Here is a 26,106-nt window from a genome sequence, read left to right on the forward strand (position 1 = left end):
ACTCTTGATGAGTGCACAGTGCGTACAATATGCATTAAACCAATCTCTGAGCGAGAGAGAGTGAATTTAAGACAGAACAGACAGGAAGACATTATTTTCAGCGCTGACAATTATGTATGAGAAACAGGAAAAGGAAATTAGATATATTTGTGTGATCTATGTGTTTATTTAACTACATATACAGGCAGAAACAACAACTCCGGGCTCAGCAGGACAGCAGCTCCAGTACTAATCACAGAACATACAAGTATGGAGGAAGTCTGTTGTCTGTCCCCTTTGCATATTTTTCAATTTCAAAAACAATCAGATGCTGATTTAGTCAGGGAGCAGACATCAGAAGCTTGAAAGTGAAGTTCCAACAGTCACGCAGAGAGAAGCAGTGAGGAAAGGAAATAGAGCAAGCTGTGTCAGAGCAGGATTCTGCACAGCAGGTGTAAGAAATGAACCTGGATCGATGCTGGGCTCAAAGAGGATGGCTTGGGTGGGACTGGAGGCTTCATGGTCTCCGAGGTCGGGCTGCCTGTCGTCTGCACAGGAGTGCCTTTGTTGCATGTCTCAATGTAGAGCTGCTCTGCAGTTGGATGCCCACTGAGCTCTATCAAGGTGTTCTCCAGTTCACGTATTGTCTCCTCCAAGCTGTCCAGCCTCCTGTAGGTGCTGTGCTTGATATCATCTCTCATTTTCCTCTGGTTTTGATTGGACAGACTGTCAACAGAGCTGGCTAACCCAGCGGGCAGTGTAGTAGTGTTTACTGAATGCTGCTGTAACCCAGGAATCATCTTTATTTCAATGTTGTGCTGAAGTGTCAGCACCCTGTCCCCTGTCTCTATCCCTCTCCTCAGAGCCTCTACCAGAGAGCTCTGCTGGCCTGAGGGGAGGGAGGATTTTATTCTGGGTTTGGGCACTGGCTTCGATGACTCCAAAAGGGAAAGCAGCCGCCTGTAGACCTGACTGACAGTTTCTTCCTCCATGAAGAGCACCAGGAGAGGCCGGTCCCTCAGCTGGGCTTCAGAGACTTCTTTAGTCTGTGGTGAGACAGTCAGTGTGTGCAGAGCCTCTCCTGTAATCCTGCTGATCTCCTGGGCCTCCAGAGGAGACATCACCCTCACCTCCAGCTCTGTCAACAGCAGGGCAACTTCCTCTTTAAAACAACACTGCTCTCGCTCTGGCTGAGGAGAGCTTCTAAATGATTCCATTTGTTTTGAAGTTTGAGTCTGGTAGAGGGTGCAATGACCAGTCCAGTCTCGTGATGGGCGCTCATTTGCTAAATCTCTGACAGGATCCTCTGAAGCAGTCGGAAGACACTCTGTCAACACGATGTGGGGGACAGGAGAGAAGTTCCTTCCCTATAAGTGAGGAAAGCACTTGAGGTTTAAAATTAAACACAATGAAGTAGTCTTAGCTTTAGCACAATCCAACAACTTCCGGGCGAGAACACATAATAATAATCAGACAACGACTGAAAAAAGAAAGAAAACAGTGAACAATTTTATTTACTTAAATGTAAGTCTAGATAACTCGCTCTTGATGTAAGTATCAGTATGTAAACATGTGTGGGCTCCTTACTGTTTCCTCTGATGTGTTTCCTGTGGGGTCTGTCACATGCAGCTCTCTCTCAAGTCGAGAGCAGTCCACAAAGGCACTCACATGCAGAAAAACACCACCACATCAACCTTAACACCACAGCAAAAAACACTCCTTTGTTCCTGTGAACCACTGATGACACTCATAACACTAGTGTTACTATTTTTTCGATTAAAGATTCTGAAAAGTTGAAAAAGTTTCTAAACTCATTTTTAGTATAAATACACCAGAACCAGCTGCACTTTTTGCTCCCTTTCCTCTCAGACTGCAAGCTGACACACATTATTTCAAAAGGCTTGACTGAAAAAGAAAAAACTCTTCATTCGGCATATTCATGCTTGTGTCTGTGGTTAATTCATTGGTGAGGAATATAATCTGCTGAAGGGAGGGTTTGTGAAAATGTCAGCTTGAAGAGATAGAAGGAGGGCATGAGTGGGTGTGATTGCAGGTCGAGCTGTAACTGGTAGCTCCTGTGTGTGGTAGAGGGGATAAGACGAAAAGAGACAGACGCTTAACAGGGCACCAATCCACAGCACTCAGAGTGTTACCTCTGTACCTGAGGCCTCAGAGGGCCACAGGCTCAGTCTGCACGGGGGAACACTTTTCCTGCTGCAAGGACTAACAAGCATGGGAAGGGGAGAGGGCAGAGTGAGCCTGAGCGGGGCTCTCTCAAACAGCTGCGGAGGGAAAAGGGGAGGTTCAAAAGCTGTCAATTGCAAGACAGAATCACAACAATCCAAGTCAGTTATTGTTGACTTTTCGTTCCATCAAATTTCAGGCAGGCCATCTCAAACACAGTCCAAGCAGCCATCAGGGTCCATCTGTCTGGCTGTGATCTGTGAGCCCTGGGTGATGATGTGTGTGACTGAGCAGTATGTGATCTCTGGGCTCTCCCAGCGCCAGGGGCAGGGCGACATATGGCACCTGCTGCTTGAACATGTGGTAATGATGGTGAGCATGTCTGCTTGTAAGAGTGTGTGCACGCAAAAGCCAGAAGCAGATTGTAACATAAATGATAAAAAGAGTCATTGAACAACAGCCCACTGAGGATAAAATCAACATAATGCACAGCCCATGTTTTAGTTTACCTCCAGCTCAGCAGCAATTTTATCCTCCTCTCTTTCCTCCTTGTCCCCAGAGGCGAGTGTGGGAGGCGTAGATGCAGGACGAGGGTTTTCAGACACAGCCCTCCTCAGTTTCACGTGAGGCTTCTGGGCTTCAGTCTCTTCAGATTCAGACTTCTTGGATCAGAAACACAAAAAGAGATTTATCGTATCTGACACTAGTGTATTGACGATGTTTTGATCTGACCACAATGGTCCTTAGGTGTACAAGACGACAGATCATCTTCTCTTTATTAGGATGGACTAACCTTTATACTTTTTCCAGGAATGAGGGGCTCTCCGCTGCGGCTGGTCATACCTGGAGAAGACGGGAAACTACGTCTAGGTGGCGGAGGAGGAGGAGACTTGGAGGGTTTCTCTGTGCGATACCGTGGTACTGTCAGCTCATCTGGGAAAAAAAAAAAAGAAAGAAATTCAGACATCCTGGGAACGGAGGTACACTTGCATAATATGTCCACAGTGATCTTAGAACAAGCCATGATGCATTTGAAGGCATTACGTGGAGTATTATGTGAGTTCTTTTATAAGTGGTCAAGTCGTGACTGAAGATAGTTCAGGGGACTTTATCAGAGGATTTGATGAGGCTTGATCCAGGAGAACAGTGTATACTGCCAGACCAATTCTGAAGGCCACTTCCTGAACGGTGAGCGCCCTTATCAGACCTGTGAGACTCATTAAGTTGCTCTTCTCTCTTCTACAATGTCTACAGTATCTCATGTTATTGTTAAGAAAGGGGCAGGTAATGGGAGTTTCACTTCTTCCTTGCTCATCGCTTGTGTTTACTTGTATTGCGTAACAGTGTTTGGAAATCAACCAACAAAGGATTCTAATGGGAATTGGAATCTAAACAAGAAACTATGCTTACTCATGTTATTCTTAGTCGCATTGTGTGAGTGTTAGGCCACATGTAAAACGAATATATACACGACAACCTGTCTGTCTGTAAGAGTCTGGAGGAAGGTATATCATATATAACGGCCTTGATTGCTCTGGAGACAGAGGTGGTGCAATTGAGACCACTGGCCTAAACAGTCATCCTTGGGAAACGTGAGATGAACTAACTCCAGTACAGACTGTGACATTTTACCCCTATCACAATGAAGGAAAATTCTCTCATATGGAAAATCTGCTTAATATCAAGTGACTTATTGCATTGCAACTTCTTCAAATTCAAACCATATCTCCAGTTTTGTCTCAGTCTAGGGAACATTTTCGTGAGAAAATCAGATGACCTCCAGGGCTTGTTTTATTATTTCAAAACTAAAACGATTAATTTAAAAATGCATGATTACCCTGAAAACAAACAGTTTTTCTAAGCCTTTTAAGGAGTCAAGTCTTAAAAAATTAGGCAGACTGAAGCACTCAACTTTCCATCTTACCAGAGCCACGCCTGGATCCTCCCTCTTTTCCAGAAAGCTTGTGCTGGGGCTTGTTAACGCGGTGCTCTTGGGTTGCCGCCCCCATTTGGGGGTTCTGGGAGGATGGTGTGTTGGAGGAGGGCTTAATCTGCTTGGCAGCAAAGTCCAGATCTGGAATAGCCTTCATTAACTCAGCCTGGGTCTCCTCCAGCAACCGGTTGATGTCCTGGGCGCTGTACTGTGTCAAACTGGCTCGCTTCTCCTCCCAGTCCCGCTCTGCTGCCTGTGAAGTGGAGAGATGGATCTAAACACTTTAACTCACAGCCAATGTAGTGTTGCAGTGCTGATGTAGCTACGCTGTGATATGATTTGTGGGAAGTGTAAACAGAGAAAGCAAAGTTGAAAAAACAGCAGAAATAATTCCTACCAGTCGGACTTCCACAGACAAAGCTTTGTCAGCAGCAGAACGGCGTTCCAGCTCCTCCAAGGCTTTGCCCTTGTGGGGGACAGGAGGATGATTGTCCTTGTAAGGGCCACATGGGTTCCCGTGGCCACGGCTGAGACTGGAGTGGGGGCTCCAGTTGGACAGGCTGTTGCCTCCCCCAAGGTCATTTATGGTGAGTGGTGGGCTGGTGGGGATGTCAAAGTCTGAAAACTTTCTCAAGTCGTCGTTGTGCTTTGACGAAGGATTGGAGAAGTCCTCCTGCTTCTTCCACACCCCCTCATTCGCTTGTCTGTGAAGACATGGAAGATGAATTCATTAATCAACTCTTTGAAATGGAACACAAACTAAAACATGAATTATTCATGACTTGAAGGGAAAACAACTGTTGCTGTATGCCAAAAACATCCAAAAAGCTCAAAACACTGTGAAGGGCGCAAACCTCTGCCAATACTGAATATTTCTCAAACTCCCTTTTACCCATAAAGATGAGAAAACAATAAATTTGATGAGCTCTTTTGAACACCGAGGTTAATTAAATCAGAAAGTAAGGTGCTTTCTGGATGCAAGACTGATTGTGCGATAGACGATGCTGAAGGGCACATCTTAAAGGTCCACACTCAACATAAAATGAAAAGGTCTTTATTTATGTGATTGAAAAGAGCCCTCATCACACAGTCATAATGCCAAGTGGCCACATTAACACGGCTGCTTGAATGCACCTTTCAGGACCTTTTGTTCCGACATACATTATGATTTAAAATCATCTCTGGGTCTCTCACGGTCACTGGTTTTAAGAGCTTTGGCTTCAAACAATAATGTTTTATGGCGGAAGTCTCTGATCTGAATCAACAACATCTAATCAATTTTCCTTGGACAGAGGCCTGTCTGTCCACCACATTTTATGAAAATCTATAATGTTCTGCTGACACACAAACAAAGAGGGGTGAAAACATAATCTCATTGGCAGAGGTACAAATGGAAAAGCCTTCCGCGGATTGATTACAAAGGGGAAAGTTAGTCAGCTAATGTTGGTCATAATTCACTGCAAGTGAATTTATCACATAAAGGCATTTCCATCAGCACTTACAGCATTACTTGAAAACTTTTCAATCACCAAGGAAAATAAATAAAAATTGTCACAATGCGTTTTGCATTAACTGACATATATAGCATAAAGGTTCTGATGTACTGTTTTGTTTTGTTTTTGTCCGTATTTCTGCACGTTTTCTGAAAGCATAGGAATAGGGACCAATGGAGCTGTACCTCCGATAGTCAAGGGCAGCAGTGTGGCCAAACATTCAAGAGCGACACGATCAAAGGACAAGAAGAATACGTTTTAAAAATAGCGGAACTTGTTGAGGCGAGGTTATGTGACAGTTGCGAAGGATGAGTTGAGGACCTCGCCAGACCAATTTGACCCTGAGCAACGCCCTCTAGTGATTGTATTGTTCAACATAAATACAAAAAAGGACGCACGGAAGTATCTTTTTGAAAAGGACATGTCTACTTTCAAACATAAAGGGAGCATTAATAAGCCTTCAGTCGGAGCAGATTCGTACTTGCGCATGGTGGCGAGGGTGTCAGTTATAGTCTTGCAGCGTTTCAACAGAGCATCAAGCCTGTGTGGCTCCTCTTTCAGGAATTTTACAGCCTCCACCTCCACCCTGAGCACCACCCGCATCTTACTCTGGAGGCCTGGGAACTGATCTGCAGGAGAGAGTAGAAGAGTGACACAGACGACACCATGTTCCCACCAAACAAATTGATTCTTCTCGTCAAAGCCATTTGTTGTAATCAAACAAAACATTTTTGCACTACTTTAAATGGTCAGGCAGTTCATTAAGACAATGAACTATCTGAGCAATCTGAGACTGATTAAATGTTTGACAGACTAGCTGTGGGTGACTAAAAGATAATCAGTGACTTGATTAGTGCATTATAAACTGTCTGCCAGAGTAAAAGACTGCATTTTCTGTTTTGTGCACAGAATGTGAAATGTGCCAGCGTGACTCACTTTTCAGCTCTGTGAGTGTTTCTCCCAGCTTTCTCAGAACCGTGGCCTTCTCCTCCAGCTCCTGCACTGTCACCAGCTTGTGGTTGACAGACGACTCCTTCTGGATCTCTTCCACCGATTTCTCCAGGTCACTGAGATGGAACAGACAGAAGGCTGAGCACCCAGGATTCCTCAGTTACACTTAAATTTTTACTGAATATTTATCCCAGAATCATGCCGTTTGAGTTTTGTCACAACTTCTGCCAATAAAATGTCTCTAAATCAACTGGCGGAGTTCTAGACAGCTGAACTGGAGGAGGATGGACGGGTATTTACAAGTTTTAGGCAACAACTGAGGGAAAAAGTGGAGTAGAGAATCTATACAAATTAATTTGTTCAGCTAATATTGAATGTCTCTGCTCTGGTCAGACCTGTGTCACATAAATCTGCCTTAAGTTACATAATGAATCAAAGTCCCATGTATAATAAACCTGAATTAATTGGCCATTAGCCCAGCTAAGCAACAGATATTGATTAGTAGAGATCATCTTACAGTTCAACCAATTAGTCTGCAATCAAAATGCCACTCCCGGTGATTCAGTAACTCTTCTGCCGCTCAGAGAAAGATCCAGGAACCATTACCACAGCGAACATTTCCACATATGAGACAGATGCAAGTTATCTGATTATTAAATCTCGAGGTAGCTTTCAGCTCTGGTTTTGGCGTCACTTCAATTAGCTGCTGGACTGTCTCATACCTCAGATCTTAATAAGCATCTTGCTCAGTGCCTGGCTTAATTACAGTTACAATTTCATCCTATCACTGTGTCTCGCTGCGAGTCTTCTAATTATAAAACAGATATGAACTTTGTCATGTTTGAAGCAATTATGAAATATGTGATTAAAGCTCATTTTAAACCGGATAACTGTCAACTTGTATATCTAATACACTGACTAGAAACCACTCATGTTAAAAAAATTTAAATTACACAATTTATCGAAATATATGAAATCGCAACAAGGACAGGTGGAATGCCCAAACTGCACAATGATAAAACAGCTTTATAATGATGCATCATAGAGCTGCAGAGACGCACTGGCCAACACATTATGCTCTCAAGATGTAAAGAAACAAGTTGTGTGGTACAGACCCAAAAAGGTGTCACTTCATCCTTATTTTTATAGTTTTATTCAGTAAAAGTGAAAATTGTGGTCCAAGAAATTATCATTCCAACTGATTGTGATTCATATCCAAGTGCAATATCTGTCCAATTAATCAGAATGTGATATGTTTTTTGACACATGGAGCAGCCTCAGTACAAACGCATATATTTTTTCTTTTGATTGAAGGGGCTTTGTGGAGCTTCTGTCGTGTGCTGGAAGCCGGTCATTTATGTTAGCCGACTCTATTTGATATTCTGCAAATTTTCAGATTCATAATTATATTTTGGGTTATGATTGTCAACAGCACTGTATTCCCCTCTGTCTGAAACCCTGTTTTAGTTCCTGTCTCTTTAAGGGTGCCCATCCAAAATACCTAGTCTGCTCTAATTGGTCAGCTCACATAAGCCTGAGCCAGCACTGCTAGCAACAACAGAGCAGCTGTGGAAAAAAGAAGCGTGATGTCAAGTCACTGGGGGGGGGGGGGGGGGCATACTAGGTCTCCTGTAAACAAATCGTCCGCTGGCTTGTATGGGAAACCAAGAAAGATGGGAAGGTCTTATTTTTCAGCTCACATATGGCCAATTAAAAGTGATTAATACATGCAGACTGTTATATAGAGCCCTTTTAACAATGTTTGGACAACTATTGATTAAAAAACAAAAGGGGGAATTGAACAGCCGTGTACTGTTCTACTATCACTGCTAAACAATGTAACTAACTGGAGCTGCTGGATGATGAGCTCCTCCTCGTTGAGGTACTTGAGTCTCTCCTCCTCCACCAGGAGGCGCTGTCTCTGCAGAGGATCCTCCTGCTTCCTCAGGGCGTCGGCCACGCGCACATTCAGCTCCGCTTCTGTCCGCTTCAACAGAGTTCGCACTGAATCCTGGTTCTCCAGCTGCACACACACAAACATTCAAACACAATGATACGGATAACATGTTTTGCTCTTACTTTAGCAGGGCCGGGTGCAAACTTCGCAAGTATTTGTGAATTATTTGTATCATTGTTAACCTGCTAGCCTCATTAGGATAGCTTGTTAAAGTTGTGAAATCTGCTACCATCGCAGCAGAACAACAGGCCAGCAACGAGAAGAGCAGCCAGCTTTCCAAAACAGACCTCAGTGATTGACAGCTACTGCACATTTTGTTTTCCTGTCCTTGAGAGGTCAGACGGTACGACCATCTCTTGTTATGCCACAAGATCACGTTGCTCTGTCCGTGACTGTGTTTTGCACTCTATTGCTTGTTAAATTTTTTGCGCTGGTGGTTCCCTCAGTGGTGTGTCTGTGTGGCACGTGTATGCAACATTTCCTCAAACACAGAGATGCCCTGAGGAGAACGAAGGATGCCCATGACAGAAGCACTGAGTGTGAACTCGGCTCCCTCTCAGTGTGATGAATGGAATATTTTACAGGACTGCTGCATGTAATACAACTCCCTGAGATGAAAGCACCTGCTAAGCAAGAAAAATTAATAATTAAGCAGCCTTATGTTCCAGGTCTTCCAGGAAGACAACAATATCTTGCACATTTAAAATTACCAAGTATTCCTAATTATACTGCAGCAGGCAAACACAGTGAATATGATAACATATTCTAAAAATATTAATATATCCAGAAAAATACATTTTTTGATTGTTTTTTATCTTGCAGCTCTGCGCTCCCTTTCTCCCAGTTGCCTGTCTCTCTACTGCACGCTCGCTCTGTATAATTCATGAGCCACATGTAAAATTTAAGCCGATGGCCATCGCCATTGGCAACAACATGGGTCCAGGTGCAGAGGTCACACTTGGGCACACATACAGGTAAACAGCAAACTCTCCTCTCTCACATGTTTGTCTCTCTGTCTCACTGCTTTGCCAGTTCAAGAAGCCCTTGTGACTGCAGTCAGGGAGGAAATAAAAGCACTTCACGCCGATCATCTGTCACTCCCATTCCTTCGTCTTTCTCTTTTCCCCCTCTCCTCAGCCACTGAAAGCATTTAACTCAGCACCTCTTCCTGACTCCTCCTACAGTAACCATGGCATCGCTCACATCAGAGATAAATGGAATAAATTAGGTGCTCATCTCGACATTTCTGTTAACCCTTTTCATCTGATATGCATCATAACATTCAGTATCTCTATAAAATACCAAGCAATGTGAGCTGAGCTTTTTATCTTTCACACATTCAATTTCATTATGGATCCTCAAAAGATACAGTGCCCTCAATGTGTCACACAGCACAGTTATGTGGACGTGCAGGTGTTATTTACTGTAGGTACAGTATTGAAGTGAAGATCAAATAAACATCAAAGCCCCTGCGCTCCTACATACATGTGCATCACACACTGTACGGTGTGAAGTACAACTCAGAAACGTCAGATAATGACTACATGAAGAAAATCTAAATATTTCAAACATTGGAGATTAGTTTAGCAGTTGGCTGCCACTAACAACGAGTGGACCTCTGCACCAAAAGAAAAGCACATATAGAGCGCATAATGTGGTCTGTCTTCATTTGCATGTCAACAGTAAGAGAGGAGGAAACCTGAAAAGAATCACTCTAAGCCCAGCATTCAGACTGATAAACATTATGCTACATGATCCACTGAAAATGACTGGATTCATCTCAACCTGTTGGCACACTTAATTCAGATAAGCCGCTGAACAAACTGTCAACACCCTTCATGGGGACTACCAGTGACTCACAGTTAATGTTCAGGCTGTGGATTATATGGAGCAAATATTGTTGTGTCTGAACCCCCCCCCCCCCCATCTGGTAGGTGTGGAGGCAGAAATCTATGGGAAGCCTGTTCGTTCATGATTTGTCTACCTTTCCCTGCTGCTTGATGTTCTGTACTTCTTTCAAGAAAGTTTTAAATCAAAAGCTGGCAGTTATAGACGTTGTTGCCAACAGCTGTCTGCTCCATACGCCTGCACACACTAACTGTCAGACGGCTTTCTTTAAAATACGTAATAATACTGTACACGATACTGAGGCCTTCCTTTTTTAAACATCAATTGTGTTAGAGCAACTTTGTGTCGATTTAAAATTACATTGCCATAGCTTGTTAATTCATTAATCTTTAATCTTTTCTTCTGACCTATGAATTGGTGTCAAAGTAATGTGACTAATCTGATGATGGTCTGCTGTGATGGAAGGAGGAAGGAGGAAGGAGGAATGGATTGGACTGAGTCTCCAGTAAAAAAGTTTAGAAGGGGGCGTCGGTACAGTCTTTGACCTCATGTTAGTCACTTTTCAAAGAAGAAGCCACAACACATTTTTTACTCATCCTTTGCTAAGAAATTACATTTATCTGTTATGTTCTCATATTGTGGAGGTTTTACTTATGCTATATTACGTTCCAATCTCTGAAAACTCTGAATGCTTCAGCATACCAAGAGATGTTGGACAATTCCATGATCCCAACTTTAGGAACAGTTTGGGGATGGCCCCTTCCTGTTCCAACATGACTGTGCACCAGTGCACAAAGCAAGGTCCATAAAGACATGGATGAGAGAGTTTGGTGTGGATGAACTTGACTGGCCTGCACATAGTCCTGACCTTAACCCGATATAACACCTTTGGGATGAATAAGAGCGGAGACTGAGAGCCAGGCCTCCCCGTCCAACATCGGTGTGACCTCACAAATGTGCTTCTGGAAGAATGGTCAATAATTCCCATAAACACACTCCTAAACCTTGTGGAAAGCCTTCCTCGAAGAGTTGAAGCTGTTATAGCTGCAAAGGGTGGACCGACGTCATATTAAACCCTATGGATTAAGAATGGGATGTCACTTAAAGTCATATGCGAGTCAAGGCAGGTGAGCGAATACTTTTGGCGATATAGTGTATAACCGAGTGCTGCTTTTGTGATTTTATGAAACCTGACTCTTAAATAAAGGGGGAAAAAACTTTGCCTTGCCTCACAGGATCATGTGATACAGAAGGATTTAGAAGTGTAAATGTAAAATATTATGTAAATAATATAACTGATATGTAAATCTATATTTCCTTACATTTCACCAGCCTCCAAACAGAGATACACACAGCAATGAATAAAACAGCAGTTGTCAGCAGGTGTCGTAGTCTCTGCCAGCAGATGTGTGCAGGCTCAACCGCTGTCTGCCGTTTTCAGAAGTGTTTATAAACTCCAGCTGATGTCATAAAACTATGTTACAACAGGTTCTCAACTGACAGGTATTATAATTTATGCCAACCATTTTTATATTATGTAGACAGACTAACATGCTAAAAACATAGCGTAAGAGTCTGGATTCGGTCTGTCCCCTGTTGGATTGTACAGCCTCCATTAAGCCTAGACTGAGCATTTGGATGGATAGTACATTCTATATAGTTTTGTATTTATTACATTTTATTCCACATTGTCCAATGTTTGTAGTTAACTTTATTCATTCTGCTCTTTGAAAAGGTAATTTTTTCATTTTCTTGAAGTCTGCAGTCTGAAACATCACTTTTTATGCAATGTTTCTGCGTACGATTTTGGACGGTATGTAAAATCTATGAATAAAGTAAAAAGAAAAATGTAAAAATCATCAAACAACAGGGAAAAGGAGACAAAGCACAAACTAAAATATGACAGAAATATTAAAAAATACTTATCAACATAGCTAGATACCAAAAATGAAAGATTTGTTTAATATAAGTTAGGAGAACAGACTCATTTTGAAAAATCAGAAAAATGCATTTACTTGAGGAATATTCTATATACCTGCGTCTTGCGTAGCTGCGAAAGCTGTTTGCGCAGGTCTGTGGCATTTTGCTGCAGGCCGTTCAGGTGGAGCTGCATCTGCAAGCGGCTGACGCTGTTGGATGGTGGCGGTGGCATCAGAGCTAGAGGTGCTGATGGCGTATGAGCTGCCAATCACAGAGCAGGACATGGGGGGTCAGCAGGAGGTCATCGGGAAACAAATTGGTTAGTTTGCTGGGTTGTGCTCCGGCGAGATTTGCAGTCAGCCAGCATGACACACAGTACAAAACAGTAACACATACACGCAGCATAAAGGTTCAAAGAAATGTACATATACAGAAAACCTGGGCACACACTGGAACAGAAACAGTGTGTGAATGCAAAAAAAAGCGCCATATTCACAAAACTCTAAAAGCCCACTGGGAGAAACGTGAGCTCATGCTATTAGTAACCCATATAGGAATGCAATTAGTCCGTTCAGTAGTGACACACAGGGGAATAACCATGCTCTTATCTTAACATAGGGCTTTGTGAGTATGGCCATTGACTCCCCAGCTATTCTCACACACACTCTCATACACATTTACAAAAGAGTGCCTCGTCTGTGACAAAACAACCTTCTGAAATTCCCCAAAGGAAAAGACCAAGCAGAAATTCAAAAAGTAGAGACAGAGACAGCAAGGTGGGGGTCTGCTCTCCGGGAAACCGGCCAGGAAGAGAACGTGAGGATAGACATCTCCAGGCAGCTACCCAGCAACACCACACACCCATACAGAGAGCAGAGAGCCATGGGAAATGTCTGATAGGAGAAATAAAAAAGGGTGATAGAGAAGGAGAATGGCAACTACCTTTCTTCTTCAGCCGTCCAGCTGGAATATAGAAAGAGTGAGCCGGTTACCGAGAAATTAATGAGAGGGCGATAGAGAGACAATGACGATCAGTTTTATTGACTACGGCAGAGAAAATGACTCAGGTGATGGCTTAGTCTCTTGGCAGCGTATCAAGTTGTGAGAAAGCCTCAAAGACAACAGTGTCCTTGCACTGGCCCTGTGAAGGTCTGGCCACAGAAAAGGATTGTTTATGCTAAACGGTGCTTAAAAATTATTGACAGGAGAAAAAAAGGAGAGGATGAAAAGAACAAAAGGAGCAGGCGGATAAAGGGTTGTATTCAGAAATGTTTCAGTATCTACAGGCTACATCTGTTGAAAAGTTAGCGTACAGAAAAAATCCATTCTGAATAATTTTGTTAATTAAAAGTGACAACTGCTCGGATAAAATAAACCTTCCAAATACTTCAAAGATGTCTGTCTTATTATCTTGCCAAGAAGGTTATGTTAATAGTCTTGCATATTTGTTTGTTTCTTTAACACCTTTCAACAGTTCCCGGCTGTTAACAGGTATATTTTATTTCCATTTTTGACAGTTTTCTTCACCAGATTTTATCTCCCTGCCTTCTGAAGAGGGACACATTGATGAAATTAAAACTTTGTCATCTGACTGAGATAGATTGTACCAAAGTGTCCTTCCTAGGCATCAACGTAAAATATAACCTGCCATATAAGCAGCGTTTGATTCATTTTGAATGAAACTCCTCAACTTCAGTAGTCTGTGAAAGATGATGATAGTTAAAGACAAGCAGGGAAAGAGGGAAATGAATGAGGTAGAAATTTCAGATAATTCATCAGTGTGTTCAAACCTAACCTGCTTCTTTCTGTTAAAATTAACGTAGGTGTGTTTGCCTGTTGAGTTCAGAGACAACATGAAAAGGTTCTCAGTCAACATCCAAGCTAACGCCAGAACGGTTCATTTGTGGTCTGAAAGCAAACGGACCAACAGGAAAGCGCGTCCATCTGCTGATGTGGAACTGATCAGGCCATGACACACGGGGCATTTCCCCTTTTTTTTTGTCATAAGTACTTTCAAGAAAAATGGACATTACACAAAATAAAGGAACATCTTTTTTCCTAACAAGGTCAAGTTTTATGAGATTTCACACTCAAATAGAGGCATCAACCAATCATGTTGCGCTAAACCAAAGTCAAGTCACAACTCATGGCAATAGCAGACCTGTTGATTGTTTGTATTTGTCATCACTCTCTCCCAGGACAGGCAGCTGGGATGAACCTGGTGAATACAAAGTTTCTTATGTAACATATTTGCAGAGTAGTCTAATCATATTTTTTTGTCTCATCTCCACTGTGTATAATAAAGGATCTATAAGAAATTTAGGTCAAACAGTATATAAATATATTCATATTCGTAGTCAGTTATTTCTTCAGTACCTTTGTGTGACACCAGAGAATATAAAGGTACATATAAGAAGCATTAAAGTGCTGCATTTACTGCTGTCAGTCACCACAATTTGATTCATCCCCATAGGCCCTGATGATGTGCTGATGATGCAGGGTGACAGTTGCGAAACAGGTCCAATCAAGGAGTTACCTGTCAGTCAGTACAGTATCACCACATGTTTACAGTTCTCAGTTCGTTAGATAAACAAGTCTTGTTTGTAACAAGAAGAGGAGTGAGTAATCATTTAGTAAACGGGTCAGAGTTACGCTGATGTACTCACTTCCGGTGGCGGAGCCGTCGCTGTTGGTTTCGGTCTTCTCGCTGGAAGAGAAAGGTAATGGCCGTGAGAACTCCGTCCCTTGGTCCGGAGGGCAGCCCGCCATCATGCAGAGACGCAGCAGGCCACATCTGAGGATCAACGGCCACAGGGCAAGGCAATTACAGTGCTAACGCCAACAGCACTACTGCTGGACACTATCTGACTGATTGCATTAACAAGTTATTTTCTTGTTAATGAGCCCCTACTGTGTTCATGATGGTGACGTGATAACAATGTTCAATGTAAATGAGGAGGCTATCTCACACATCTCAACGTTTCAATGCGTAAATCAATAGCACTGTGGCCCAGAGCTGATGTTTACTGCTCTTTACTTGTGCTGTGCTCACACAAAATAATGTAGCACTTCACTGCTATGGAGCTGATAATGGCTCTGATAATAGCCGGCTGCTGCTGTTCCTGTCGATAATGCTGCTTATGTGTCTGAGCTGAGGCTGTATCAGTGATTTTTAGAGGGTTAATGGGGTATAATGGGGAGTCTTACGTGCTGTCACTGTCAGGTGCTCTGGTCAGCACACTCTGGACTAGACCAGTAAGGCTGGCTATCTGCTTCTCCATCGCTTCCATACGCTCCAGACGATGATCCCTACAAAAGTAAATAATAAGGCAGAGCTATATTAATACTTGGATTACATAAAGATTGATCAAAAAACTGCTTTTTGCTGCACAAATATGCAACTAACAAAATGTGCTATAAAGTTCAAAAGAAGATTTTCTTTACTTGTTTAATGTTTGTGAGTAAGTCACAATCAAATTTTGAGTGGAAAAAATATCCATTATATTCCTCTAATTAGGAATGTGTGGATTTGATTTGGTCATGAAACATTAAAGGCATATCACTTTTTTCCCCAACATTGCTCTGCTCACTTAAAACCCACTCAGAACAAAAACGATATAGATATAAAATATCAAAAATCAAAAATCTACAAAACTTTTCTCAGGACCTTTTTTAAACAATGCAACATGGGTAATAGAAATTCAACACGAACACTTACACAGACCTGCTACCGTCAGAATCCTGTCCAGACATTGCAGAACCAAAACCAGGCGTGGCCCTGCCGCCCTCCCCAGGCCCGGCTGTCAGACACAAAGGCTCTGAACTGGAGCTGGGTCTCGACTTCGGGCTTTCAACAAACACAGAGGAGGATGCCGAGTCCTTGCGGAACGACTGCCTGACAGGTGAAGCTCTGGGTGAGCTAGAATATGAGTCCCTGTCTCTCATCTGCATGTCTGGGATTTTCTGCGGGGATGAGGGCGGCATGCGAAAACCCATGCCCAGCGTGGCTGAGTATGTGTCAGAGTAGAGTGAACTTCCAGGCTTGTAGAGGGAATCCTCCAGGTCCCCCTGAAGAGCAGCGGCTGAGTAGGTGCTGAGTGAGCGCACAGAGCCACGCCGGTACAGGCCAGTGGAAACAGGGAAGCTAAAGGGGTCTCCAATGGCAGCTAACGACTGGGTGGAGGCGATGCTGAGGCGACCCTCGTGCATCAGGCTGTAAGGATCTGCATACAGCCCCTCGTTCTTCATCAGCGCCATGTTTTTTGCTGAAACTTCTTCATCAGGCTTTACGTCGCGGCGCTCCAGGATGGCGCTGGGTGAAGGAGACAGGCCTGCGTTGGCGGCGTGGCCGGCTGAAGGATGGTGGGGATGTCGCTGCTGGTCGTGCTGGGAGTGGGACCCGGCGAAGGATGGAGGACGGCCCCCGCTGTAGGAAAGGCGTGAGCGGGAAGGAGAGCCAGAAGCTGAGGTCGAAGAGGAGGGGAGGGTGTTGAGGCGGCGAGTTGGGGAGGAGTCACGAGAGGAGTACACCATCTCCCTCTGAAAGGAACAAGAAGGGATGAGGGTTACCATGGAGACCTATGGATGAGAGCGTTTTGTTTTCCATGTGTTTGACCTGAGGACGACTGAGATCTGACTGACACCAGACATCTTGTCACAGTCGGCAGATACCAGAAGAAGATGTGGAATTTCTCAAAAGACCAATTATTTGTCAAACTGACTTTAGTCTCTAATCTTTGTGGCTGTTTGTTTTGTTATGTTTTTCTGGCCTAAATAGAAAGATTTCTTGAGACCACACATCTGTTATTCCAACACTAATTCCTGTTACTCGTTTTCCTTCGCATATACACAAGTTATGATCGTTACATTAATATAAGCGGGTATTCAGAACAATCTTAAATCCAAACACGTGGCATTCACTCTATTCAGTAGAGCTGTGACAGGATACAGGAGAAAAAAGCCTCTCATTCACAGTGGGGACAACTGAATACATCAATTTTCACCACTGTCGACTTAGCTTTTATTTTCCTCTGCCTACCTGCCTCTGCAAAGCATCACAACGTCGTTAACATGCTCAGACATTCAACCTACCTCTGCCTGTTTTCCTCCTGTTGTGATTTTTCTCATTTGTGCAGCTTTCAAAAGCAAAATGCCGTCACATAACTACTTTTTTCGCCTTACTCATCCATGTTTTTCCTTCTTTTCATTTGCTTCTCAGCACTCTGGCTAACCTTGCCATGCGGCACAATGTGATACACAGAAGATACCAGCGTGGGGGAAAAAAAATATGCTGCTAAGCTTTTATGCCTGGGGACAAACTTCCATGCATACTGTATATTCACACAGCTGTATGAGTTAGTCTGATTTGTACAATGGGCAGAGCTTAAACAAGCACCAAAACAAAAACAGCAAGGCTCAAAGCTCATAAAGACGGCATCAGACACAACATGCACAAAAGCAAATAAATGACAACATGCTTATTAAAATGCTGTTATGGAGAAGAAATGGATTGTGCATGTCACACTTACTGTACAAGATGATGATTATGATGATGTTCCCAGTAACAGTGTTATTTAAAATCATGCCTATAAGGTTTCTTGGCATCAAACTGAGTTCTATGATATATCAAAATCTATATGTGCAGTTTCTAGGCGATGGTCAGCTGTTTCTTTACTTATTTTTCCTTCCCTGTGTCTTGTACTCAGAGAAACAAAACAGCATGTGAGCATGCAAACACGTACTCATTAAACATACAGCACTGTACATGCAAAGACAATATACATAGGCATAATGGTTGTTTTCACTGCCTGTTTGCATGCTTAATAGCAATCACATTCTCAGCATTGTGTGAATAATGCAGATGGTAAGCAGGGTTTTGTATAATATAATTAATAAAAAGGTCTCCCTCAGGCTTCCTTGATCTTCTCTGAAGCAGAAATAGCTTCGGATGTTAAAATATGTTCATTTCACAGAGGAACATTGTTCTCTGGTGTCTGCACAGCAACAGATGGCCTACTTGAAGATAAGAAAATACATTTCCAGGAGGAATACCTGTTAAATTACTAACCCATATACACTGCAACAGCCTGTCAAAGTTACCATGAAGTATAAAAAACACATTTACCATGCCATGGAAGCACACTGCTTCTACTTCATGTAGTGGTAGTAGTGTAGCTGACAGCTAAGTTGTCAAAAATCAGACAGCGTTCTTTCTCTGAAATAACACAGTTTGCCCTCTTCACCTCCCGTCTCCTCACCCTCAGGTCTCCGTTTGCCAGGTGTGCAGCAGCAGGGTAGGAAGCATAGATGGGCTCTTTGCGATAAATCTTGATGATGCTGCGGTCTTGGATGTCTCGGACGTCTTCCAGCTCGTAGAAGACGTTGCGTGCCTCGTCCTTGATCAAGATGGCCGTGTTAGGTGACTTCAGCATACCTGCTGTCAGCTTCTGAGGGAACATGTGCACGATGAGAGCGTGCAGTGTGTCCAGGCTGCTCAGCTCGTGAGTGATGTGCACCCGACGGGTCTCATCTCCATACTGCAGGAACAGCACTCCTAAAACAGGGAGATACGGGAGAGATGGTTGAGTCAGAAGGCGATGGCTTCAGTGGATGGAAAGAAAACGTGCAAAGCCTTTCTGACATGTCTTGTGGCATTTTGTATGCCATTTTCAAAGACATAGTGATGTCAGTGATAATCAAATGCTCTGACTATATGTTTGTATACGAATTCCAAATGACGTTTTGACAGTAAACACCAGTTCTTCCTTTCAGAATATAAGAATACGACTGGTAGCTGTGTAAGAATTCACAGCAAAGGTGCAAGGTTTTTACAACCGTCTCTTTAAGAATAAAATGTTTACTTCCTATCAGTACACAAATAGCAAAATGGAAGTCAAATCACCCCATAATAGTCCCATTTCACTGAAAACTGTCAGTTGCTGCAACCCTTGATTTTATAGGTATAGATGAGTCTGATGCCTGACTAACCTGAAAATTCATCTTCATACACCGGGGGACAAACAAAACAGAACAAACAAAGCAAAGAAAGACCAGTGATTAAAAGTCAAGCAAAATAAGCGAGATATTGCAGACGAGTTGGGGAGAGAAGAAAACAAAGAGAGTGGTTAGTAGAGGGATATGGAGAGGAGAGACCGGAGGTTTGCTGTTCTACTTCTGTCTGAACTCATCAGTCACTTCGGTCACTGCCACTTTAATTTTACAGCCACTTTTTTTTTTTTTATCTCACCGTGCCTGAGGTAACACCACACCTTCATCTTTATGAGTCTGGACCAGCCTCGCACTAATCCTCTCTACACTCTTAAGGCCCTTTTGTAGTAAACCTGTCCTCGACTCCGTTTACTCTTGCAGTTGCACGAAAAGAGAACCTGCAGCCCCTGTATGATTAGCACAGTCAAATAACAGTTATCACAACAACTAGCTAGACAAAATAGTATGGTTTGATAACTCCAAACTAAATATAAAAACTACAGTTTCAAGCTAATAGTACACCTGCACAGACACGATGAAGGTCAGCTCACTTAATCTGCCTGAATATTTTAGAATAAATTGCGTCTGCAGTAAAAAAAAGATGAAATGTTCTCCAATCATTTAAGAAAGTTGCGTTATCCAAGGACTCACTACTCTACACTCTCTACACACTCATTGCTCTGTAGAGCAATTAGACTGAACTGTAACTGTTACGGTAAATGAGGTGCAAACATAACACTTCATCCCATTTTCTGTGAGCTCAGAGAATGGGAGCTACATGTGGTAAACACTCAGCTACAAATCTCCCTCCAGTCCGACCAGCGTGTTGTGACAGAGCCTGCCAGCAGTGCTTCAGATCTTAACCTGGAGATCGTAGCTTATTCTGGCTGGCGGAGCGGGACAGCGGCAGGCTCTGGCGAAATCGGTTCATCCGGTTGAACCCGATGGGGATGTCGGCTTCTGACATGGTCTCCAAGGATTCAGCGGAGGCAAAGGAGAGCTTGGCGGCCTGGTCGGCAAGCCCAGACTGTGTAGACTGGGAATGCCGTGGACTGCGGCTCTGCAGGAGGAGAGGACACACGGAGACACACAGTCATTTACTGAGAGGTAAAATCAAGGCGGAGAGAATGGATTCGACGGGGCAAATGGAGTAAGACCAACCGGAAAAGAGACAGTGAGCACACAATGAGGCATTACACAATGAACCACATAACAAGATTAACAAGACCTTGACAATGCTTTAGCTACCAGCCATTCACTAAGAATTACAAGCGTCACAGTATCTGACATCGGTTGAATGCTGCAGCAGGAAAGCACAATTTAGTTGTTCTCCAATGGTACAGCACTCCAGGGCACCAGCCTTCATGAATAAGCTATGGTGGGTAAGGGGGAAAAAACTCAGCCGGATATTGTGCTCCAGCTTAACATAAGTTATGTCATGTTTGCTCGACTCTGCACACCTCCCACACGCCCTCATCCAAACTCTTGTCCCTGTGCTGCTGCGAACTTTAAACGAGTGCTTGTGGGAAGGGAGGGGAAGCTCATGCAAATCCAGGGCTGTCACTGTGGGTTTATCCTGCTGGCCTATGCCCAGGCGTCTCTCACTGAAAGACTGTTAGTGCAGCTGGGGCTGAGCTCACTGAACTGGCTCCCTGATCCCCCACCGCTGTAGCGTCTCCTCCAGCTCAGAGGCTGCTGTAATGAGCTCCCAGAATGCTGTCTGCTGATTGTTTGGATGGCAGAGGCAGACACATCCTTAGCCACAGTACAGTAGCTTTGCCTGTCTCCTACCCCTTGCACCATGAACACAGCAGTTGTCTTCCCCTTCAAAGTATTTCCTTTCCCTCCCTTCTCTGCCTGAGTCAAACTGCAGCATGGATCTACTGTGGCTTTTATTAATGTAGTGTTAATTAATGTGAGAGTCTGCCAGAAGCTACACAGAGGGTCATCTCTGTGCTCAGTGACTCTGTGAAACAGCCATTCATTATTTTGGTAATTGGGCAGTATGACAGTAACCTGGGGCTGCAACTACAGATAATTTAGATTTAGATTTTATCCAATTAATCAATGAATTCTTCAATACATAAAATGAAAAAAAAACACTGTCCAAAACCTAAAGTTTTTGAATAGTTTTTTTTTCTCTAACACCATTTTATATTTGAAGCCTGATTCACCTACAGTTCAAATACATTGATTTGGAGTACAGTTAAATAATATTTTGGTATTTTTTTAATAAGGTGTGCTGTGTGGCTTACCACAGCCTTATGTAACTGTATACATAATAATAACACAGCAATCATGATAATAATGAAATAACCAATTTGTCTTGGACTTTTCTTTTATTATTATTATGTGATCTTATTTCCTGTGCACATCTCAGGAAGAATACGTTGTAACTCGGTAGAGGCTAATAGGGGATCAAGGTACAAAAGTAAGTAAGAACATAAGTAAGCACATAAGTAAGTACGTTCATAAGTAAATAAGTGAGTAAATAAAGACAAAGAATCAACAAATTTAAAGACATAAAAAACTGAAAAAGTGTTGATCGATGTACCTCTAATTTTTAGCCACGCAACCGGCATGACTCTATGGATGTCAGTCTGTCTGTCCCCCATTTTGGTTCAGATCCACAAAGCTGGTAACATTTTAGACTGTTTAAGTCTAAGATGAATAGACAAACTAATTGTAAATCCGATTGTAACTGACCATGTGTAACTCATTCATCAGAGAGTTAAATGCTTGTCTCTGATTAAACTTCTGCCAATAAATGAATCAACCAATTCTTGCTGCACTATGGTAAAGTAAACTAAATGAGCCGTAGGAACATGTAACTACTTCTATCATTGCTGATTTGCTTTTTAAATGACCTGCTCTGCAACCACATGTGTTTACAAGGGAAGTTAACAAACCCGCATCAGGACCGAGAAGCGGAACAATCCGTTTTATAATGTACACTCCTTCTGTCACTATCATGCATAATTCAGTCACACACACACCCACCCACACACACACGCGCACAGACTGATAGTGGCTGTGTCCAGTAACAGTGGTGGCAGACAGTGTCTGAGCACGCAGAGAAACGGTGATGCTGACAGATAACCCCCACCGTGTTTTCTAATAGGGTCATTTATCTAAACTGTGACCATACTGAACAACAACACAGGCAACAGCACCACAGACGAGCGGCACGTAGCATACAGCAGCGTGTCATATTCTGGCCAGCTACAGTGGGATATGAAACACATTAAGGAGGTCAGATACTGTAAGGCTGGGGTTCGAGAGCGTTTCATCCCAATCTAGCCATGAATCCTCTAAATTAAATTATCTTTGAATCCCTTCTTTTAATTCTCTTCAGGTTTCAGCAATTTCTGGAAGCGAAAGTTATAAATAGCGTATCTTCATATTTAAAAGGAGTACTTCAACACACTTTTTCTTATATGCTTTCTTAACAAGAGTTAGAAGACAAGATTGCTTTCTCATGGCTCTACAGTTCATATAAACCTATGGCAGACAGCTGGTTAGCTTAGCCTAGCACAAAGACTTGAAGTAGGGGGAAACTGCTCACATAGATCTGTACAAATTAAAGCCCTACCAATACTCGATTATTCAGACGCTGATATCAATATATTGGCCAATATGCACACTAAACTTTTCTTTTTTAATAATCATTAATAACCCCAAGAATGCATTCTGTATCATAACCTGTTTCATATTGGCACATATGTAATATCAGCTTATTATATTGGCTATACAGGCTCCAGCACAAATATTAAAAAACTGTTGCTGTTTCTTGGCTCTGAGCAGTTGCTGGTCCCAACAAAGAAATATTTAGACACAGAAAAAGCTGTTTTTTTGTGAGGATTAAACAAACATGACATGTTAATTAGTGAGCTTTAGAGGTGCTGCCTTTGATGCCTTTGGACAGAACCAAGCGAGTTCTCCCCAACCTCCCAATTTCAAGCTAACTGGCTGCTCACAGTAGCTTCATATAAACTGTCAAGTGAAGTCAACCTTATTTTTTATTAGCGCAAATTCACAACTAATGTTATCTGATGACATTTTCCAACTGGGGCAGGTCGAGACCATATTCTTACATTAATTAATTTACAAAGACCCACCTTTAATGTAAAGACATGAGAGTGAATTCCTTTTTTCGTATATCTAACAAATAATAAAAAAATAAACCTAAATGGTCAAATTATTCTTTAATTAAAACTAATTGGATTCTAGATAGTCAGTAGACTACATATCACCTTCTCGATGCTGAATAAAACAAAAGAGCCAGGAGATTCCCCTGGATATTCCATTATTCAGAAAAAGTAACACCCTGAAATAAATTTGGCATTGAGCTGTGCAATAACAACTTTCAGTATGAATGAGAATGGTTGAAAAGGACCACCGAGTCTCAAATATACTCAGATTGTTTGTTCATTTTTTTCCTGCACGCATAAGAGAAACACAGAGCAGCTCTGTTTCTACTAGTGCATGTGAGAATTTCATTTCAAGGGTAAACAACCGAGCTGCAGCTTTCTGTGAAAAGAAGAAGGGAATTGAGAATACGGTGCTGCGTGACTGAGCCTACTTTCGTCTGCTGACTCTAATCTAAAAATTTCTGAACCAGCTGAAACAGTGAAAATAAAAAAAATCTGTGTAGGGTGAGTGAGTAATGCCCTCTTCTCTTAACAACTACTGTGAACATGCCGCTGAACAAGACAATGAAACCCAGATCTATGTTTGTGTGTAAGCTTCCCGCAGCTGTCGTTATGTATGCTCTTTGTCAGCTTTCATAGTTACAGCAGGCTCAAAACATCAATTTCCATATTGGTGGTTTTTGTGATGAAAACTGAAAATATCTCTCTGCAGTAATTTTACATTGTAAATATTATATGTGAACACACCATCTGGTCATGCATCTGGTCCTGCAACACATGCCAGTGTTGTACGTGATACTGTTCACAGCCTACTTGGAGGGAAACTGGTTCTACCTCCTTTTATTCCTCTACAATCCTCCCTCTACACCTCCCTCCCGCCCACCAGCCACTTTTTCTTTTTAGAGTGATCTTTTTCAACAGCACTCAATTACTGCTGAGAACTCTACACTCTTATAGGGGCACGGCGGAAGAAAGGAACAAGTAGAGAACAGGATGATCTTACATGGAACAGAAGCGAATGGAGTGGAAAGCGGGACACGGCAGCTTGACAGCAGACCTTAGGCTACAAACTGCATTAAACTTAATGTAACCTCCCACCATGTTGTTGCTTGTTTTGTGCGCTTGTACACACAAGCTTGAGTGCATCCATGCACAGGCACACATACACATACACATACTGGGATGCTCTGTTTTAAGGTCAAGTGACGGCAGCCTTTGTAAATGGCTTTGGGACAGAACATCTAATCAAACTATCTGACCTCAATGTTTTGTTACTTAGTCTTTAAACTTGTTAACCTTGTGCAAAGAGCAGCAGGGAGTTTCTTAGCTTCTCTTCAGTGCAAATGTCAAGTTAAGAATTGACTCACAGCTCACCCACAGTATGTTTTGGTGAAAGATGCAAAGGAATAACAGAAGAACCAGTCTTAAATATGCTCTGAGAAACCCCGAGGCCCAAAATGGATTTGAAATGTTGTTATTTACACCGTTTTTAAAGATTAAAACTTCAATGTAGCCGCTAAGTTAAAGAGAGAACGCACCCTGTCTGAAGTGGATGCACATCTTCTATGTACTGTACTTTTGACAGATTTGACAGTTATACAAGCCTCCATCTACTTCAGATGAGGATGATGTAACTCTGCTTTGCTGTCAAGTTTCAGAAATGTTTTGTGGACTTTCCATCAGCAGGGGTTGAGTAAAGAATAACTGAATTTTCATTTCTTCTCTTTTTCTTCTTTATTTTTTTAGAAAAGATGTTAAATCAACATCTAAGAATTACTTATTTAACCTGTACAGTCATACACCTTTGTACAGATTAAGCCAGATTACATCCCTGAATTGTTGGCCCCAGATTCATTTTCAAATCATAATGATCTTCTGCAAGATGACTCATTGTTTTACATGAAGTCTGCGAGGAGTCAACAGGCCTAAATAACTGCCTGAACCATCAATGATGCCGCTCTCAAAAGGATTTCTGGCATGTTTTGAAATTCCAGTCAGCCGTCTCGCAGTTTGAGCATTTCCATGGTCTGATTTCCCTCATGGCTGTGGTTAAAAGATCTGTTATAAACTGTAGTGAGCTTTTAAAAATATATGTATTCAATACCACCAAGCAGCCCAGTTATGTTGAGATTGTTACACAAATACATTAACAAATAACATTTTTTTTTTGTGCATGCTTCCGTTATCAAAAGTTGTGGATGGTACCACACGAACCACTCCATGCCCTCCTGCTGTAAGACCACACTGTCTTACCCTCAGTAGGAGCAGCCATGTGGGCGTACAAGTTGCAGGTTGTGACTGTGCAGAAAGACAGATTAAAAATGTGCAGTGAGTTAACACCGACATTAATAGAAATGCACTGTCTGCCAAGCCTAAGGCAAAATTAAGCTGCGAGCCTTCAGCACATCATGTGACTTTCTTGCACATGCAAGAAGCAGAGGAGCAAATATGGATTAATTACACCGCTGGTACTAATTTCAGTGCTATATCCTGAAGTCCAGATGTACGTCTCTGTTGCTCTGCTCTTCCTTTTGTTCTTTTCCCTGAATGGGATAATTTCCCTGTTCAGTGATACGACATTCAAAGGGAGAAAATTCGTCCACCAGCAAATGTCAAAGGCAGCTTGACGTGTCTAGAACGACAAAGAAGTGTCTGGCTCCTGGGTATTACTTGTGAGATAGGTGTTAAATGGTTAATATCACA

At 42.5% G+C, this 26,106-nt stretch overlaps 1 protein-coding gene across 6 annotated transcripts in view; it reads right to left on the bottom strand.

Annotated features, from left to right (window-relative positions):
- Nucleotides 1-26,106, bottom strand: part of srcin1a (SRC kinase signaling inhibitor 1a) — a 117,641-nt gene that overhangs the window by 14,458 nt on the left and 77,077 nt on the right. For 3 of the 6 annotated variants that reach the window (XM_030406523.1, XM_030406522.1, XM_030406525.1), the window contains 17 exons: nucleotides 20,117-20,312; nucleotides 19,253-19,264; nucleotides 18,523-18,818; nucleotides 15,984-16,804; nucleotides 15,473-15,574; nucleotides 14,932-15,059; nucleotides 14,427-14,483; nucleotides 13,208-13,228; nucleotides 12,381-12,526; nucleotides 8,388-8,563; nucleotides 6,526-6,656; nucleotides 6,071-6,218; nucleotides 4,494-4,800; nucleotides 4,088-4,349; nucleotides 2,957-3,096; nucleotides 2,673-2,825; nucleotides 447-1,346 (listed from right to left, as the gene is read on the bottom strand). In XM_030406523.1, the coding sequence (XP_030262383.1) occupies nucleotides 447-1,346; nucleotides 2,673-2,825; nucleotides 2,957-3,096; nucleotides 4,088-4,349; nucleotides 4,494-4,800; nucleotides 6,071-6,218; nucleotides 6,526-6,656; nucleotides 8,388-8,563; nucleotides 12,381-12,526; nucleotides 13,208-13,228; nucleotides 14,427-14,483; nucleotides 14,932-15,059; nucleotides 15,473-15,574; nucleotides 15,984-16,804; nucleotides 18,523-18,818; nucleotides 19,253-19,264; nucleotides 20,117-20,312 (3,996 nt within the window). The remainder of the gene's footprint in view (nucleotides 1-446; nucleotides 1,347-2,672; nucleotides 2,826-2,956; nucleotides 3,097-4,087; nucleotides 4,350-4,493; nucleotides 4,801-6,070; nucleotides 6,219-6,525; nucleotides 6,657-8,387; nucleotides 8,564-12,380; nucleotides 12,527-13,207; nucleotides 13,229-14,426; nucleotides 14,484-14,931; nucleotides 15,060-15,472; nucleotides 15,575-15,983; nucleotides 16,805-18,522; nucleotides 18,819-19,252; nucleotides 19,265-20,116; nucleotides 20,313-26,106) is intronic. The other 3 variants (XM_030406521.1, XM_030406526.1, XM_030406527.1) reach the window with 3 other exon arrangements.

Source organism: Sparus aurata, chromosome 23 (genome assembly GCF_900880675.1).
Source record: "Sparus aurata chromosome 23, fSpaAur1.1, whole genome shotgun sequence".
In the NCBI taxonomy this organism is placed as follows: Eukaryota; Metazoa; Chordata; class Actinopteri; order Spariformes; family Sparidae; genus Sparus; species Sparus aurata.